The sequence below is a fragment of the Entelurus aequoreus genome, linkage group LG09 (assembly GCF_033978785.1).
Source record: "Entelurus aequoreus isolate RoL-2023_Sb linkage group LG09, RoL_Eaeq_v1.1, whole genome shotgun sequence".
NCBI classification, from domain to species: domain Eukaryota; kingdom Metazoa; phylum Chordata; class Actinopteri; order Syngnathiformes; family Syngnathidae; genus Entelurus; species Entelurus aequoreus.
The window spans coordinates 15,767,484-15,786,672 of NC_084739.1; the positions used below are offsets into that span (position 1 = coordinate 15,767,484).

At 35.8% G+C, this 19,189-nt stretch overlaps 1 protein-coding gene across 3 annotated transcripts in view; it reads left to right on the top strand.

The window, feature by feature from the left end:
* loxl4 (lysyl oxidase-like 4) overlaps positions 1 to 14,533 on the top strand; it is a 90,000-nt gene extending 75,467 nt beyond the window's left edge. For 2 of the 3 annotated variants that reach the window (XM_062058176.1, XM_062058177.1), the window contains exons 14-15: positions 11,919 to 12,030; positions 12,115 to 14,533. In XM_062058176.1, coding sequence (XP_061914160.1) covers positions 11,919 to 12,030; positions 12,115 to 12,185 — 183 coding nt within the window. In that variant the 3' untranslated portion in view covers positions 12,186 to 14,533. The remainder of the gene's footprint in view (positions 1 to 11,918; positions 12,031 to 12,114) is intronic. The other variant, XM_062058178.1, reaches the window with a different exon arrangement.
* Positions 14,534 to 19,189: the final 4,656 nt, after the last annotated feature.

The following is a 19,189-nucleotide window of genomic DNA, read 5'->3' on the forward strand; positions in this document are numbered from 1 at the left end:
ATTTGAAGGATTTTGTTCAACCGGAGTCAACATTTTCGCAATGCAATTATTTGGTGTAGGACAGTGATTTTCAAACTGTGGTACGCGGGCTCCATCTAGTGGTAACGCCAAAGAATTACCTAACTGAATATTCAAATAACTTCTTTTTGCCTGTTTTCTGCTCATTCGTCTACTACTTAGTTTTGTAACTGTTTATTTCGGTGAATAATTATACATTATATGACTTTTCAATGACGTATAGGTCGGATAAGTATCTTATTTATATCCACATACGAAAGATGCCTGGGTCGGATTTGAAAAATGTGTGATTGTGGTGTTCACATTGACATGGGAAAATAAGATACATGTCACATATGGGCAGAGAAATCAGCTCACATTTTTGTTTGCTTCAAGGGAAAATGCACTTTTTTGGAATTTTGCCCATCATTCACAATCCTTATGTAAGACAAGAACAAGTCTTTCATTTTTGTGTGCATTCTAAACATTGAAAAAACGCTAAAAACACCCAAAAATGGGGATCGATCTATATTGCCTAGAAAGCGCTGTAAAAAAACATCCAAAAACCGCCAACAACGCTCCATTTAAATACCGTACTGACTACAGTACTGGCAAGCAGAGCTACTAGCTACTAGCTTGCTTGCGCTGCTAATAACGTTAATTGTGGCCCGCCATTAAAATAAAAAAGAAGTTTGAGCTGCTTCCGCAGTATTGCCGATGAGTTTAAAAAAAAACAATTTCTATTCATGAATCATGCAGCTCACCAAACATCCCATCAGTCGGCATCCCAGTGAGTACAGCCATTGTAAGTGATTTTTTTTGTTTATCTTATTTGAAACATTTAGCGCAGAGGTCCGCAAACTTTTTGACTCTGGGGTCGCATTGGGGTTAAAACAATTTGGCCAGGGGCCGGGCTGTATATATGTATACATATACATATACATTAGGGCTGCAACAACTAATCGATTAAATCGATTAAAAATCGATTATAAAAATAGTTGGCGATTAGTCATCGATTCGTTGGATCTATGCTATGCGCATGCGCAGAGGCTATTTAATTTTTTTTTTTATAAACCTTTATTTATAAACTGCAACATTTACAAACAGCTGACAAACAATAATCAAAATAAGTATGGTGCCAGTATGCTGGTTTTTTTTCGCAATAAAATACTGGAAAGGATAGAAATGTAGTTTGTCTCTTTTATCCGAAATAATAATCGACAGATTAATCGATTATCAAATTCGTTGTTAGTTGCAGCCCTAATATACATATACATATATATACATACTGTATATGTATGTGTATATATGTATGTATATATATATATATATATATATATATATATATATATATATATATATATATATATATATATATATATATATATATATATATATATATATACATACATACATATACAGTATGTATATATATGTATATGTATATACATACATATATATACTGTATATGTATGTGTATATATATATATATATATATATATATATATATATATATATATATATATATATATATATATATATATATATATTCAGAGCTTTATTTGTCCATTCTTAACATGTACAAGACACATAAGAACTGAAATTACATTTTCGGCACAATCCCGCTAAGAGCAGACATACGTTACAGGGAGACAAGACGGGACCGCCAACGGATCAGCCACTTAGGCGCTCCTTAAAAAGGTGGGAAAAAGGTGACATTGGGGAAGGGGGGGAGAGTAAAAAAAATATCAGTCTGAGGCTGGACCCTCAGGAATGGTCCAGACTGAGTCCGAGGAAAAAAACCTCACATAGCATGGCACACATAAACATGGTACATGTAATCACAACAACTCGCAACAGAGTCATCCAACAGGACTTTGGAGGCCGGCAGCTGCTGTTGAGCGCTGCTCAGCCCCCACAACCCCGGAGGAATTAAGCAGTGGTGAAGGCGTTGATTTGGGGAGGGGTGTGTGCGTGCATGTATGCCCAATTAACTTGGGTGAGATGTTGGAATTGTCTTTATGGGCCGAGGCCGGCCCCAAGAGTTCAAGAGTTCAAGAGTCCGACCCAGGTGCTTTTGAAAAGAAGGGAAAGGTCAAAAGCGTCCATCTTTGAGGAGTCCTCAGGGGAGTGTTTTCAAACAGCCTGTTCCTCAAGGCCATTCGAGGGAGTCAAATCGTAGATTAAGATGTTTTTTCTTCGAGCAGTCAAAACAATGACATTCCTGCTCTGTATGCTGGCTCTGACAATTCCAATTTATTCTTTCTCTAACTTCATCAAGATGGAATCTACCTTGCGATTCAAATCAGCAATCGCTCCAGTCTGTGATCCCACAGCACGACCCAATCCTTCCATTGCGTTGAACAGCCTGTTGGCCCCTTGAGTGGCTGCCATCGTCTTCCGAATTTGACGATACACCAGAGCAATGCCCAGCCCAATCAGCAAAATGCCCTGCGATCACAGCTCCAAATAGGTAGATGTCTTCCACGTCCTCGATGGAAAGGACTGAGAGGCACATGATTCTCCAAGTATTCCAGGAATCTCTCACGTACCCCGCAGCAATGGTTCCATCAGGGCAGCCAGGCTCCCCCGAACCTCTTTTCCTTGTCGAAAAGACTGTGTCAATTGCGTCGAGAGTCCAGTTGATCAAATTCATTTTGATGTTTAGATTTGAGGACAGCTCAAGAAAGAGGCTTCAAAAAGTTCGGACAAGACAAGGACACAAGAAAGCAAGCGGGAAGGAGGAGGAGCAGGGAAAAATGCGACCACCCTCACCAAGAGGCATACATATATACACATACATATACAGTATGTATATATATGTATATGTATATACATACATATATATGTATATACATATACATATATATGTATATACATATACATATATATGTATATGTATGTATGTATGTATGTATGTATGTATGTATGTATGTATGTATGTATGTATGTATGTATGTATATATGCATGCATGTATGTATATATATATATGTATATATATATGTATGTATATATATATATTTATATATATATATATATATATATATATATATATATACACTACCGTTCAAAAGTTTGGGGTCACATTGAAATGTCCTTATTTTTGAAGGAAAAGCACTGTACTTTTCAATGAAGATAACTTTAAACTAGTCTTAACTTTAAAGAAATACACTCTATACATTGCTAATGTGGTAAATGACTATTCTAGCTGCAAATGTCTGGTTTTTGGTGCAATATCTACATAGGTGTATAGAGGCCCATTTCCAGCAACTATCACTCCAGTGTTCTAATGGTACAATGTGTTTGCTCATTGGCTCAGAAGGCTAATTGATGATTAGAAAACCCTTGTGTAATCATGTTCACACATCTGAAAACAGTTTAGCTCGTTACAGAAGCTACAAAACTCACCTTCCTTTGAGCAGATTGAGTTTCTGGAGCATCACATTTGTGGGGTCAATTAAACGCTCAAAATAGCCAGAAAAAGACAACTTTCATCTGAAACTCGACAGTCTATTCTTGTTCTTAGAAATGAAGGCTATTCCACAAAATTGTTTGGGTGACCCCAAACTTTTGAACGGTAGTGTATATGTATGCATATATATATATATATATATATATATATATATATATATATATATATATATATATATATATATATATATATATATATATATATATATATATATATTCCTTGGGCATGCTGTCATGACACGATGTCACGTTGTCGATGGAAAAATGCATTTTTAGACAATATGATTTGCCTGAGCGGCTAAGAGACACCGAGAGTAACAAGCGGTAGAAAATGGATTAGAAAGGAAAAAACAAAACGCTGGTGGGCCGTATCCGGCCCGCGGGCCATAGTTTGGGGACCCCTGGTTTAGCGCATAACAATGAACATTGTTGCTATGTAAAATCAATGCACCCAGGAAAGTAGTTTTGGTAATGCTTAAAATGACCAAAATACTGTAAATATGACATGTTATCATGAACGTGCATGTTTGCTTTACGTACAGACTTACAGCATGTATATAAGCGACCTTGGAGGTTTTAAGTGTTTTTTTAGAGGGCTTTGAAGGCAGAATATATCGTATCCCAATGACCTGCTTCGTTAGCTGCCTCTGATAAGACATTTTTTACTTTTTGGAACACACAGAAAAAGGGAAAGACATGTGTTTTCTAGTCTCACATAAGGATTGCGGGTGATGGGCAAAAAAAGAGTGCGGTTCCCCTTTAAGGATTCAAAACTTTTGAGCAGTAACGTTTTACGCCAAATGATTCTCATGATCTTGCGAGGTCGACTTTCTCTTGGTTGTCTATTTTTGTCGTAACATGCAGACCTCCACAGAAGTCGCCCGAATGCTACCCCAGGCATCCTCCCGCTCTCTGTCATTATTTGAGCCGAGGCCAATCCATCAGGTCTGCGGGGACGAGAGTAAAACACATCAAGGACTGCAGTTCCTCAGTATCCTCCATCTTGCTCTCACACTACCCATCCCGCCAATGTATGCCGCTGCAACTCTTCGCACGCTTGCCCCTTGCCTGTGACCTCGCTCTGGCGGGAGGCCGCTTGCTTGTCGCGGAGCTCTTGGCTGATAATTACTGCGGTTTGTCTAAGACGCCTGATCATTGTAATTACTCTTGTCTGTTGCAGAAACATTTACTTCGTTTACGTGTAACGGATGCTTGTTTGCATTTGCACGCCGACTTGATGCCTTTTTTGCTCTGCTCTGGCTGTAATTACAAAGTTGCACAGCCTTTCTATGTTTATGTTTGGAGGTTAGAAATTAGGTCAGACACACTAAACCTTGACATTTCTGAGTCGGACTTTAGGAGAAGGATTTAACAAACTCTTCTACCCGAGACAAACAGGCTAATGATACACACCAATTAAACAAATTAACTACGGTATTGCAGTAGCGTGCTCGTGCACAACTCCAAAACCATTAGACAAAAATAATTTGCTAAAAATAATTTTTTGTTTACTCTCATAGCCTGCAACACAGTGATCAACACTCGCATGCCAAGGTGTGACACTTTAACTCAAACGTTGTTGAGAATGGGATCTTTTCTGCTTGGTAAAATTTAAAAAATACAGTTCACACTACGGTTACCCCGATACCAATATTTTGGTTTAAAAAAAAACACGATACCGATAAACAAAACCGATACCGATAATTTTCGACATTACATTTTAAAGCATTTATCGGCCGATATTATCGGACATATATATATATATATATATATATATATATATATATATATATATATATATATATATATATATATATATATATATATATATATATACACACATTACCGTTCAAAAGTTTGGGGTCACCCAAACAATTTTGTGGAATAGCCTTCATTTCTAAGAACAAGAATAGACTGTCGAGTTTCAGATGAAAGTTGTCTTTTTCTGGCCATTTTGAGCGTTTAATTGACCCCACAAATGTGATGCTCCAGAAACTCAATCTGCTCAAAGGAAGGTCAGTTTTGTAGCTTCTGTAACGAGCTAAACTGTTTTCAGATGTGTGAACATGATTGCACGAGGGGTTTCTAATCATCAATTAGCCTTCTGAGCCAATGAGCAAACACATTGTACCATTAGAACACTGGAGTGATAGTTGCTGGAAATGGGCCTCTATACACCTATGTAGATATTGCACCAAAAACCAGACATTCGCAGCTAGAATAGTCATTTACCACATTAGCAATGTATAGAGTGTATTTCTTTAAAGTTAAGACTAGTTTAAAGTTATCTTCATTGAAAAGTACAGTGCTTTTCCTTCAAAAAAAGGACATTTCAATGTGACCCCAAACTTTTGAACGGTAGTGTATATATATATATACAATGGTGTCCTGAAGTCAATCGTTAATATTATTTACATAATTATATATATAAATATATATATATATATATATATATATATATATATATATATATATATATATAAATGTTCCTGCACGACATTCCGGCAATAAAATTGCATTTTTCTCCAACTATTATTAGTTTGTTTCTTTAAGTCAATTTAAATTGTGCAATGGATTAATTACATGTGATCAATTTTGATTCATCCAAATTCAAAAGTGTGAATAATCGGATACAAATTTGACAGCACTAAAAACAAGTAAAGTAATGTTTTGTGTGTTGCATCATCTCAGCAGTTTAAAATGGTTTTCTGCTGGATATGCAATACCTTTTATCGTAACCCCACAGAAAGACATCCAGGGGAGTTATTTCTGGTGAACCAAACCATTGGACTGAATATGTTTGATTTAAAAATGCAATGCAAATAAAAACTTTAAATATTAGCTCGTACACAAATCTGATTAACACACCTCACTCAATTATAAAGTGTACTTTGTGGGACACGCTGTACTTGAAATTCAACACAATGTTTCTTTGCAAAGTGTCATTGCCCTCTTAAAACCCAAATTTAAAAGTGTCACATTTTTCCTAGACCGTAGCCCTCAAGTTTCCTTCTTGCCTTTCTCCACGTAGGTGTGCGTAACCTGTATTTAAAGTGGGTGTAGCGTTTTTACAGAGCAGCCATTAGACTAAATCACTTGAGAAAGGTCGTATCAGCAGTTAAGCGAGTCGCCCTGCAAATAACAGCCTCAGAAAAATATGCCGCCGCAGTGTAAAGTAGCTCCTTGTCAGCGGGTGGCAGTACAACCACAGCTGTGCAGTTACATGACCGAGTCGTGGTGTTTGGACGCAGTGTTTACGATGGCGTTGACCTAAATAGGATTCATTGGGAGTGAGCATCGTTTTGAGGTCCACGATGGAAACAGCGCATGGGAAAGTCATCGAGATTTTCTTGGACAAATGAGGGAAATGCTATCAATCAGAAGTGGGAGCAAATCAATGTATTGCAAGTCCTACACTACCGTTCAAAAGTTTGGGGTCACCCAAACAATTTTGTGGAATAGCCTTCATTTCTAAGAACAAGAATAGACTGTCGAGTTTCAGTTGAAAGTTCTCTTTTTCTGGCCATTTTGAGCGTTTAATTGACCCCACAAATGTGATGCTCCAGAAACTCAATCTGCTCAAAGGAAGGTCAGTTTTGTAGCTTCTGTAACGAGCTAAACTGTTTTCAGATGTGTGAACATGATTGCACAAGGGTTTTCTAATCATCAATTAGCCTTCTGAGCCAATGAGCAAACACATTGTACCATTAGAACACTGGAGTGATAGTTGCTGGAAATGGGCCTCTATACACCTATGTAGATATTGCACCAAAAACCAGACATTTGCAGCTAGAATAGTCATTTACCACATTAGCAATGTATAGAGTGTATTTCTCTAAAGTTAAGACTAGTTTAAAGTTATTTTCATTGAAAAGTACAGTGCTTTTCCTTCAAAAATAAGGACATTTCAATGTGACCCCAAACTTTTGAACGGTAGTGTAAGTCTTTAACCCTAAATCCAAGCCAAGTCAAGTCTCAAGTCACAGACTTGGTATTAGAGTCCTTCCAAGTCATTGACACTGTTAAATAGAATAATATGCTACTTGTACTTATCTAAACCATGATACTATTTAATGCAGATATATATCTGATGTAGTGTTGTCCCAATACCAATATTTTGATACCGGTACCAATATGTATTTCATAACTTTTCGGTACTTTTCGATACTTTTCTAAATAAAGGCGACCACAAAAAATTGCATTATTGACTTTATTTTAACAAAAAATCTTACGGTACATTAAACATATGCTTCTTATTGGAATTTTGTCCTTAAATAAAATAGTGAACATACAAGACAACTTGTCTTTTAGTAGTAATTAAGCAAACAAAGGCTACAAATTTAGCTGCTGACATATGCAGTAACATATGTGTCATTTATCATTCTATTATTTTGTCAACATTATTAAGGACAAGTGGTAGAAAATTAATTATTAATCTACTTGCTCATTTACTGTTAATATCTGGTTATTTTCTTTTTTAACTTGTTCTATCTACACTTCTGTTAAAATGTAGTTAACACTTATTCTTCTGTTGTTTGGATACTTTACATGAGTTTTGGATGATACCACACATTTGGGTATCAATCCGATACCAAGTCGTTACAGGATCATACATTGGTCATATTCAAAGTCCTCATGTGTAGAGGGACATACAGTATTTCCTGAGTTTCTAAACATAATATAAATTTTTTAAAAACTAAATAAGATTTTGTGACGCTAAAAAATATCGATGTAATCATAGTAGTATCGACTAGATACGCTCTTGTACTTGGTATCATTACAGTGGATGTTCGGTATAGATCCACCCATGGCGTTTGTTTACATTGAGACGCCGGTGAGCTACGGTGTGTAGTGAAGCATGTTTAACTATTCCTCGTCCTGCAGGGATGATACACCATGGAGGCGTGGATTAGTGATTTAGAAGTATCTTAAACACTGCCGACTGCAAATGGATGTTGGCTGCTAGCTAGCAAGCCATATTTTAAAACACTTCCCCAGAGGGCGTTTCAGTGTTATAGCTTCACCTTTATCGTTAGTTTTTAAGCCAAAATGCGTCCATTCTCCCTTTTCCGTCAACACACCGTGTCTGCTTGTAAGTACTCTGTGATTGTGCGCTGCTGAACATGCTCCTCTGCTCGTAAAACCAGAAGCGCCGTCATGCCCAGTTAAAAAAAAAAAGGGAAAAAAAGGGGGGACCGATACTTTTCAAACAGAGTATAGTACCGTTTTTGATTCATTAGTGCTGCGATACTATACTCGTACCGGTATACCGTACAACCCTAGTGTGTAGTGTCTCCAAATAGCCTACAATAAAAGGACACATACACTTGCTGTTTGATAATACTAAGAGACTCGATTTAATTGCCAGTGATGGTCTCAAATAAACAAATGACAGACAGAATGCCTGAGCACAGCACATTATACGTACCTACTTCGGCGGGAGAAGAAGTAGTTCCAACCACTTTAGACACAATCTCAATGATTTAGTTACTTTACACTGTGTTCCTGTTAATGATCACAAATAACTAAAGTATCAAAAGTATCCATGTTTTGATTTCAGAATCGATATTAGAGCATAACGACATGTTATTGGCGGTATCGATATCTCAGTTTTGCTCTGCACCTCCACCTAATCTCTCAAGTCTTATGAAGCTGCAAAGTCCGAGTGAAGTCCCAGTTGCATGTCTTTGATGATATTGTCAAGTCCAGTTCAAAGTAGAGATGTCCGATAATGACTTTTTTGCCGATATCCGATATTGTCCAACTCTTAATTACCGATTACGATATCAACCGATACCGATATATACAGTCGTGGAATTAACACATTAGTATGCCTAATTTTGTTGTGATGCCCCGCTGGATGCATTAAACAATGTAACGAGGTTTTCCAAAATAAATCAACTCAAGTTATGGAAAAAGAAAAAATGCCAACATGGCACTGCCATATTTATTATTGAAGTCACAAAGTGCATTATTTTTTTTAACATGCCTCAAAACAGCAGCTTGGAATTTGGGACATGCTCTCCCTGAGAGAGCATGAGGAGGTTGGGGGGAGGGGGTAGGGGGTAGCGGTTGGGTATATATTGTAGCTTCCTGGAAGAGTTAGTGCTGCAAGGGGTTCTGGATATTTGTTCTGTTGTGTTACGGTGCGGATGTTCTCCCGAAATGTGTTTGTCATTCTTGTTTGGTGTGGGTTCACAGTGTGGCGCATATTTGTAACAGTGTTACAGTTGTTTATACGTTCACCCTCAGTGTGACCTGTATGGCTGTTGACCAAGTATGCCTTGCATTCACTTGTGTGCGTGAAAAGCCGTAGATATAATGTGACTGGGCCGGCACGCAAAGGCAGTGCCTTTAAGGCAGGGGTATCCAAACCTTTTCCACTGAGGGCCGCACACGGAAAAATGAAAGAATGTGGGGGCCATTTTGATATTTTTCATTTTCAAACCATAACCAAATATAAGCATTTTTTATTTATTTTACCTTTAGGGGTCCCGGTGACCATAAAGGGTCTTAGTCATTAAAATGTTAAAAATAAGTCAGATTATTATTTTTTTTAAATTATTTAACGCTTACAGTAAATCTCTATATCAACTTTAAGTTGATATAAAGTAATGCAAATTAAAAAAAAGTTTTATGGCTTTTCTGTCAAAAACAATTTAGTTTTTTTATAGTAAAACTGAAATATGCAGTATTTAGTAATTAAAGCCCTAAAATATCAATAATGCAGGACACCATTGATTTTAATTATTTCATATTTTTGAGTAATCACAGTGAAAAGATAAATAAAAAATCACTAAATATATTTGGGATCCAAAAGGTGCCCCACTCATAAAGTGATACATTTTTATTAGGTTTTTCTTTTACTTTCAACACTTAAGTTACGAGATCAACTTCAGATATATCTGTCGATTTTATGCTGGAACAATTATTTTGTTTGTTTTATGCGCTTTTGTCAAAGAAAACTTTGATGTTTTTATATGGCTACTACACAATATATGCAATATTTACCACATGAAACATTTTAAAGTGAAATATTTGAAGTAATTGGAGCCCTGAAAATAATTCATTATAACATGGATTTTTTGTCATCTTTTTTTTTTTTTTTTGAGCAATGGCAAAAAAAGAAAAATGAAGAAAGACAAAAGAAAAAAAAAAACAGCCTGCATGGCAGCTTTTGTGTCAACATTGCAACTTTTTTTCGTTAGATTTCACCTCATTCCGCTTTTTTTAATGTTATTTTTTATTTTTACAATAGTATTTCCAGAACGTTTGGCGGGCCGGTAAACAATTAGCTGCGGGCCGCAAATGCCCCCCGGGCCGCACTTTGGACACCCCTGCTTTAAGGTTGATTGGCGCTCTGTACTCATCCCTACGTCCGTGTACACAGCGGTGTTTTAAAAAGTCATCAATTTCACTTTTTGATACCGATAATTTTGAAACCGATACCGATAATTTCCGATATTACATTTTAAAGCATTTATCGGCCGATAATATCGGACATTGATTGATTGATTGATTGAGACTTTTATTAGTAGGTTGCACAGTGAAGTACATATTCCGTACAATTGACCACTAAATGGTAACACCCGAATAAGTTTTTCAACTTGTTTAAGTCGGGGTCCACTTAAATTGATTCATGATACAGATATATACTATCATATATACTATCATCATAATACAGTCATCACACAAGCTAATCACATTGAATTATTTACATTATTTACAATCAGGAGTGTGGAGGGGGGGTGGGGTGGGGGGGTGGGGGGGTGGGGGGGGTGGGGATATGGACATCAAGTAGTGGACATAGAGAGAGAGAGAGAGAGAGAGAGAGAGAGAGATCAGAAGGCATAAGAAAAAGAATCTGCATTTGATTGTTTACATTTGATTATTAGCAATCCGGGGAGGGTGTTAGTTTAGGGTTGTAGCTGCCTGGAGGTGAACTTTTATAGCGGTTTTGAAGGAGGATAGAGATGCCCTTTCTTTTATACCTGTTGGGAGCGCATTCCACATTGATGTGGCATAGAAAGAGAATGAGTTAAGACCTTTGTTAGTTCGGAATCTGGGTTTAACGTGGTTAGTGGAGTACCCCCTGGTGTTGTGGTTATGGCGGTCATTTACGTTAAGGAAGTAGTTTGACATGTACTTCGGTATCAGGGAGGTGTAGCGGATTTTATAGACTAGGCTCAGTGCAAGTTGTTTAACTCTGTCCTCCACCTTGAGCCAGCCCACTTTAGAGAAGTGGGTAGGAGTGAGGTGGGATCTGGGGTGGAGGTCTAGAAGTAACCTGACTAGCTTGTTCTGAGATGTTTGGACATCCCTAGTTCAAACCCATCAAATGTGTTACATGAGTCTGACTTGAGTCCAGCTAAGTTGTTCTTAGTTTATCGACTTGTTTGCAACGTCTGCTCCTGTTCCGACACTGATGAAGAATGTCTTCACTTACTAGGTGGAAGTCAACCCCTCCATGGACATGGCTGAGTCCGACTTCATGAACAACGTCATGCGATGCCGCTGCAAATACGACGGCCACAGAGCCTTCATGTACGGATGTCACGCAGGTAAGCCACCGTTTTCCCACCACCTTTCCCGACGCCGCTGCGTCACTGCTGACACTCTTCCTTCCCCCCACCCCCTCCTTCAAGGAGACGCATACAGCGCCGAGACAGAAGACCTGTTTGAGCACCAGAGGCAAATCTCCAACAACTTTGTGTAGCACATCCCTAAGACTCCCAACACCAAGGACTTCCATGGGGGCTCAGATGCTGCTCCAGGTGGGCAGAGTGATACTTAAGCCCCAGTCCCCGTATAACTAAAACACGGAAAGTAACGTTGCCTGTCCATATGTTCGGCAGCTGATAGTCACATCACGGAAACAAAACAATGCCTTGACCGGCCAGTGACAACAAGAGTGGCCCACGCAGCTTTTGGCTTTGTCGTTACTGGAGTTACAGTTTATTCATTCTCTTCTTTTGTGACGCTGGACTACTAATACCCTTTTTTACAAACCTCACCTTTACAAATGAAAGATTCAAGATACAACGCCAATATATTGACATGTAGTACTGTCAAGCGATTAAAAAGGGAGTGATTAATTAATTAATCCCACCTAAAAACTTGCTGAGAAAAGCTCTAAACTTGACCTATTTTCATTTACCTAGATAGCTATGCAACAATACAAAGTAGATTTATAAAGTTATTTGTTGTTTTTAACAGATTTGAACAGATGCAGTGTGTTTTATTTCAAATAAAACATCAGGTTTATATAACGTGCTGAAGTTAATACAGTAAGTAAAACTATTTTATGAGCAATAGCCTAAGTAAGTACCGTATTTTCCGGAGTATAAGTCGCTCCGGAGTGTAAGTCGCACCTGCCGAAAATGCATAATAAAGAAGGAAAAAAACATATATAAGTCGCATTATTGGGGGAAATTTATTTGATAAAAGCCAACACCAAGAATAGACATTTGAAAGGCAATTTAAAATAAATAAAGAATAGTGAACAACAGGCTGAATAAGTGTACATTATATGAGACATAAATAACCAACTGAGAACGTGCCTGGTATGTTAACGTAACATATTATGGTAAGAGTCATTCAAATAACTATAACATATAGAACATGCTATACCTTTACCAAACAATCTGTCACTCCTAATCGCTAAATCCCATGAAATCTTATACGTCTAGTCTCTTACGTGAATGAGCTAAATAATATTATTTGATATTTTACGGTAACGTGTTAATAATTTCACACATAAGTCACTCCTGAGTATAAGTCGCACCCCCCGGCCAAACTATGAAAAAAAACTGCGACTTATAGTCCGGAAAATACGGTAAGTCATTTTTTGACCAAGTAGCACCTCAGAAAACACTTGGCTCTCCAAGTACCACCATAATGACCGACATTAAAATACAGTAGCGTATTCATTAAAAACAAGGCAGAGGCTTTATTTAATATTTTTGGCCACTGTAACATTGCACGCAGTTCGACCAGTAACACTGTGTTTGAACGCAGGAAAATAAAACACTGTACTTTAATCAAGTGATTCTTTGGCGTACCTTTATGTGGTACACAGTTTGAGAATCTCTGTCCTAAGTATTGAATGTTGAACTCTGCTTAAGATCATATCATATCAGTGTTAGCATACGTTACCAGTATTGGTTTATGTTTATATTTGTCACAATAATATGTTCAACTTTGTCAAATAACAAAGTAATGTTGGCTTTTTTGACAGTCAATGCCATAATTCTCCGAGATGTGTTAACCTTATTTACCGACAAAACATGAGCTTGTTTACTTACAAGTGATGTGTTCATTTAGTCTAGCGGCAAACATTTTGACACGCATGGGCGATTAAAAAATGTTTTGTACTGCAACTATGCTCTGATTTTAAATATAATGCACACGTCGTTGTACGTGTAATATATAACTAAATTGCTGCACGGATAAGTTATGATAGCATAAAGGTAGCTTAACGTGGGTCAAAACACACCAGTATGTGACGCCATTTCTTCATAGCTTGTGTAAAAAGCACTTCCCATGCTAAAAACAAGAGCAGATTCAAAATGATACAAACCATAAACACACTTGAAGTTTATTATAAATATTTACACTAGAATTCACCCTTTCCACACTACTGTATTTTTCGGAGTATAAGTCGCTCAGGAGTATAAGTCGCACCGGCCGAAAATGCATAATAAAGAAGGAAACAAACATATATAAGTCGCACTGGAGTATAAGTCGCATTTTTTGGGGAAATTTATTTGATAAAAGCCAACACCAAGAATAGACATTTGAAAGGCAATTTAAAATAAATAAAAATAGTGAACAACAGGCTGAATAAGTGTACGTTATATGAGGCATAAATAACCAACTGAGAACGTGCCTGGTATGGTAACGTAACATATTATGGTAAGAGTCATTCAAATAACTATAACATATAGAACATGCTATACCAGGGGTCCCCAAACTTTTTGACTCGGGGGCCGCATTGGGTTAAAACAATTATATATATATATATACTGTGTATATATATATATATATATATATATATATATATATATATATATATATATATATATATATATATATATATATATTGTCTTTATAATCCGTTTTGTCATTTAACATCAATTAACATTGATGTTCATCAACATTTAACATTGTCACGTTATCGATGGGAAAATTCATTTTTAGACAATATGATTTGCCTGAGCGGCTAGGAGACACCAAGAGTAACAAGCGGTAGAAAATAGATTAGAAAGGAAAGATTTAAAAAAAAAAAAAAAAATTAAAAAAATATAAAAAATTTACTTGAGACTTCCTGTGGGCCGGATTTTGGATGCTGGGGGGCCGGATGCGGCCCGCGGGCCGTAGTTTGGGGACCCCTGTGCTATACGTTTACCAAACAATCTGTCACTCCTAATCGCTAAATCCCATGAAATCTTATACGTCTAGTCTCTTACGTGAATGAGCTAAATAATATTATTTGATATTTTACGGTAATGTGTTAATAATTTCACACATACGTCGCTCCTGAGTATAAGTCGCAACCCCGGCCAAACTATGAAAAAAAACTGCGACTTGTAGTCCGAAAAATACGGTAATTAAACCCGCTAACATCAGTGTCGGAGTGAGACTTATTTTTTGTTGTGATGCTTTCAGTCAAGCACAAGAAAAAGCAGGTTAAAAATGAGATAACGCGCTAAATAGGATTGTAATTAATTCATTGGGATTATCGCGATAACTTGACACTCTAAACATTTAATAGTTTGAAATTGTGGTTTAAGTCAATCTCAAAAGAGTGCTTTTGAAAACTTAGGTCTACACGTTAATTATTTTTGTGAAAAACGTATATTATAAGTCATTCATAATTTACTTTCACGTCTTCAACCAAACTATTACATTCTGTTTGTCATCACAACAACATAAGAAACCATTTTTATGGAACAAAGCACTTTATCTTTTTACATCAGTATTCTTCTAATTCTGCCCCATATATTTTCTTTTTATTTAACTTCGACTTATACAGAATACCTATATGCTTTATTTGCTTTCAGGTCCAACCGTGAAACACTAATTGTTGCTTTAATACGCAATGTACTATTTATACTTTTATTTTATTTATTAGTCAAGTAGAGTAGTGTTCTGCAACAAGCTTTAAATCTAAGTGAGATTTTACAACATACAGATGAATAATTCCTAGTAAAATTTGGCTATTAAAACTACTGTACATTTTTTTCTTCTCCCAGCTTTTTTTTTTGGCTCGGAGGGAACACCAGTGTGACAGAACCACACTTTTGTGGTCAGCAGGCTTTGAGAGCGCATAAAAAGGCCTTTTAATTAGGTCTGTTTGGGTTAGCTTCAAGGTTACAGTTAAGATTAGAGTGTGGGCTTTTATGCGCACTAAGGAATGGCTGCCTATAGAACGGGCATGTTTCTAAAATGTACGTACACGAGCGGGGCGAGGGAGGTTGAGAGGTTTTAGTCAAGGAAGATAAAGAAGGTCAGGAGAGGATTACGTTGAAAGAATGCGTTTGTTTACCAGAAGAGGTGCGAAAAAGCCAACAATGGGGCAAAGATCTATGCAATAAACAGGGGTTTTACTTTTGTCATTTGTTTCCCTAAATATTTATCTAAAATAGTACTAAAACCACATTGAGAAGAAAAACAATGTCAGTGTTCTCCACAGGACTGCAATCTATCTGCGGTCGTTGCGTAATAACGTAATCGTTGGATTTGCATAGGAGGCCCAAAGCAGCACTTTTTCATGTCCCCTGTTTAGATCGACAGGGGTCTGATTACTCACTAAATCTGGGGACAAAATTCCTCTTGCTCTGTCCTCTTATTCTCTGGCAGACAAAAGGCATTATAATGTGTTTATGAGCCAAGATAGCGCCAAATCTTTTTTGTGGATGTCCGGATTAATTTGTGGCAGGCTGGCACTAATAAATAAACGGGAAACACTTAATAATATTAAAAGAATGAAACATTACACAAATAAAGTGGTATTTTTAAATATTTTTTTATGGAAATTACGTTAGAATATTATGACACAAAGTCTTGATTTTACGCTAGTATATAATATTTTAACAATGTAAATAATATGCTAAGAAAAAAAAGTTGTATTTTTATTAAGCATTAATAAGTAAAAACTGATTTCATCATTTACAAAGCATATTTCCAATATAAATACTCATTAGTATGCAGTTTATAAACAAAGATTATACATGTTTTACTCATTATTAATAAACTCATCTGTAAAATGCTTAATATTGAAATATATGAAATATTACATAATTTACAAACCAGTAATTTGGGTATTGTCAATGGTTTGTAAGATCATTTAGAAAGTGTATGGAAATAATTAATAATGTCTTTAGCTTTCTTATATATATATATATATATATATATATATATATATATATATATATATATATATATATATATATATATATATATATATATATATATATATATATATATGTGTGTATATGTATGTGTATATATATATGTGTATATGTATGTGTATATATATATGTGTATATATATATATATATATATGTATATATATATGTGTATATGTATGTATATATATGTGTATATATATATATATATATATATATATATATATATATATATATATATATACACACTACCGTTCAAAAGTTTGGGGTCACATTGAAATGTCCTTATTTTTGAAGGAAAAGCACTGTACTTTTCAATGAAGATAACTTTAAACTAGTCTTAACTTTAAAGAAATACACTCTATACATTGCTAATGTGGTAAATGACTATTCTAGCTGCAAATGTCTGGTTTTTGGTGCAATATCTACATAGGTGTATAGAGGCCCATTTCCAGCAACTATCACTTCAGTGTTCTAATGGTACAATGTGTTTGCTCATTGGCTCAGAAGGCTAATTGATGATTAGAAAACCCTTGTGCAATCATGTTCACACATCTGAAAACAGTTTAGCTCGTTACAGAAGCTACAAAACTGACCTTCCTTTGAGCAGATTGAGTTTCTGGATCATCACATTTGTGGGGTCAATTAAACGCTCAAAATGGCCAGAAAAAGAGAACTTTCAACTGAAACTCGACAGTCTATTCTTGTTCTTAGAAATGAAGGCTATTCCACAAAATTGTTTGGGTGACCCCAAACTTTTGAACGGTAGTGTATATACATATACATATATATATATATATATATATATATATATATATATATATATATATATATATATATATATATATATATAATATATATATTATATATATATTATATATATATATATATACACACTGTTAACTAATAGTTAATATAGAACTGTGTATTCATGTTGGAAATATGCTGTATAGAAGATTATTCAGTATTTAATGCTTAATAGTGTGTACTTTAAAGTGTTACCAAAGAATCATACTTTACACAGGAAAGTCATAATATTACAATTTAAAAAAAAAGCCATTTCGGCAGACTAAAGTTGTAATAATTCAATCATAATGTTAAAATAAAAAAGTTACAACAATCCGACCATTGAAAATTGTAATCTAGGGAGGTAGTATTCTACCAGAATAATTCGGAAATAAACTTCATTTAACAAAAAAAAAAATCATAATTGTAGTAGAATAAAAGTTGCTGTTTTTTCCATGGTTAAAGTCATGGAACTATGAGCATAACTGTAGAGTTGCTTTTTGTCAAATACTTTATTCAATGCGTTAACCTGAATGATATATGGCAGGGTTTCAAAGAATGACTGTTGTGTTTGTGTGGTATTATTTTCATTTATTTGTTAAAAAAAACAAAAACGTGTTTTCTTCTAATATTCCTATTTTATTCTCCTAGCTAACATTTTCCCTCTCATAATTTAACCTCTCCCCCCCTCCAGTATGACCTTAGTCCTCCTTCATACTTTGAGGCTTAACACAGTGTTGTAACAGCATTTCTTAAACAACACTTAATTTCCACGAATCACGTTGTGTTGCCTCTCTCGATTTCATTCAAAAGTGAAAGTGGTTGTAATGCTTTAACACACCTTATGAAACATTTATTGGAAAAGTTAGGCACTGCATTAAATTCGGATGCAAATATCTTCCTGCTTATTTATATGATGTTCGTTCATTACAGGGGAAAAAAAAAAAAAAGCTTCTTCGAAAATTGCCAAATTTTATTATTACTTTTGTACAAAATAATTTATTGTGAGAACAGACCTAATTAAGACTCAAGTTTAAACTGTATTTTTTCTTTCTTCTTCTTTATTTAATTATTAACCTGCATTTCTAAAGTCAACATGACTTAAAGCAGCTAAACACACCAAGAGTTAAAGTTGCTACCGTCATATTTTTCTAGTCTATTCTGTTATATGTGTTATTTAAAATCGTATGCAGTTCCATAGCTCAAGTGGGTTCCTATTAATCACACTCCTCCTATTACTGTACGTGCCCTTTGCTAGAAGTGTGGCATCTGTATGGCCAGTGGTGCCTTAAAGCTGAGAGTGTGAGCTGCACGGTGCTTTTTCTATACATCCACAATGATAGCAAGCTGAGCTCTCAGGGACTTGGACCTCATTTTAAAATGTGCACGTGGTGTGATGTTGGTTGCTTGTAACTGTAATCTACACACAAACGCACCCGCCAAAGACAATCCTGCTACTGCAAACTATGGAGCTGATAAAATCACCTCAAATCATCCATTCATCATGACTGTGAATCAATAAAGC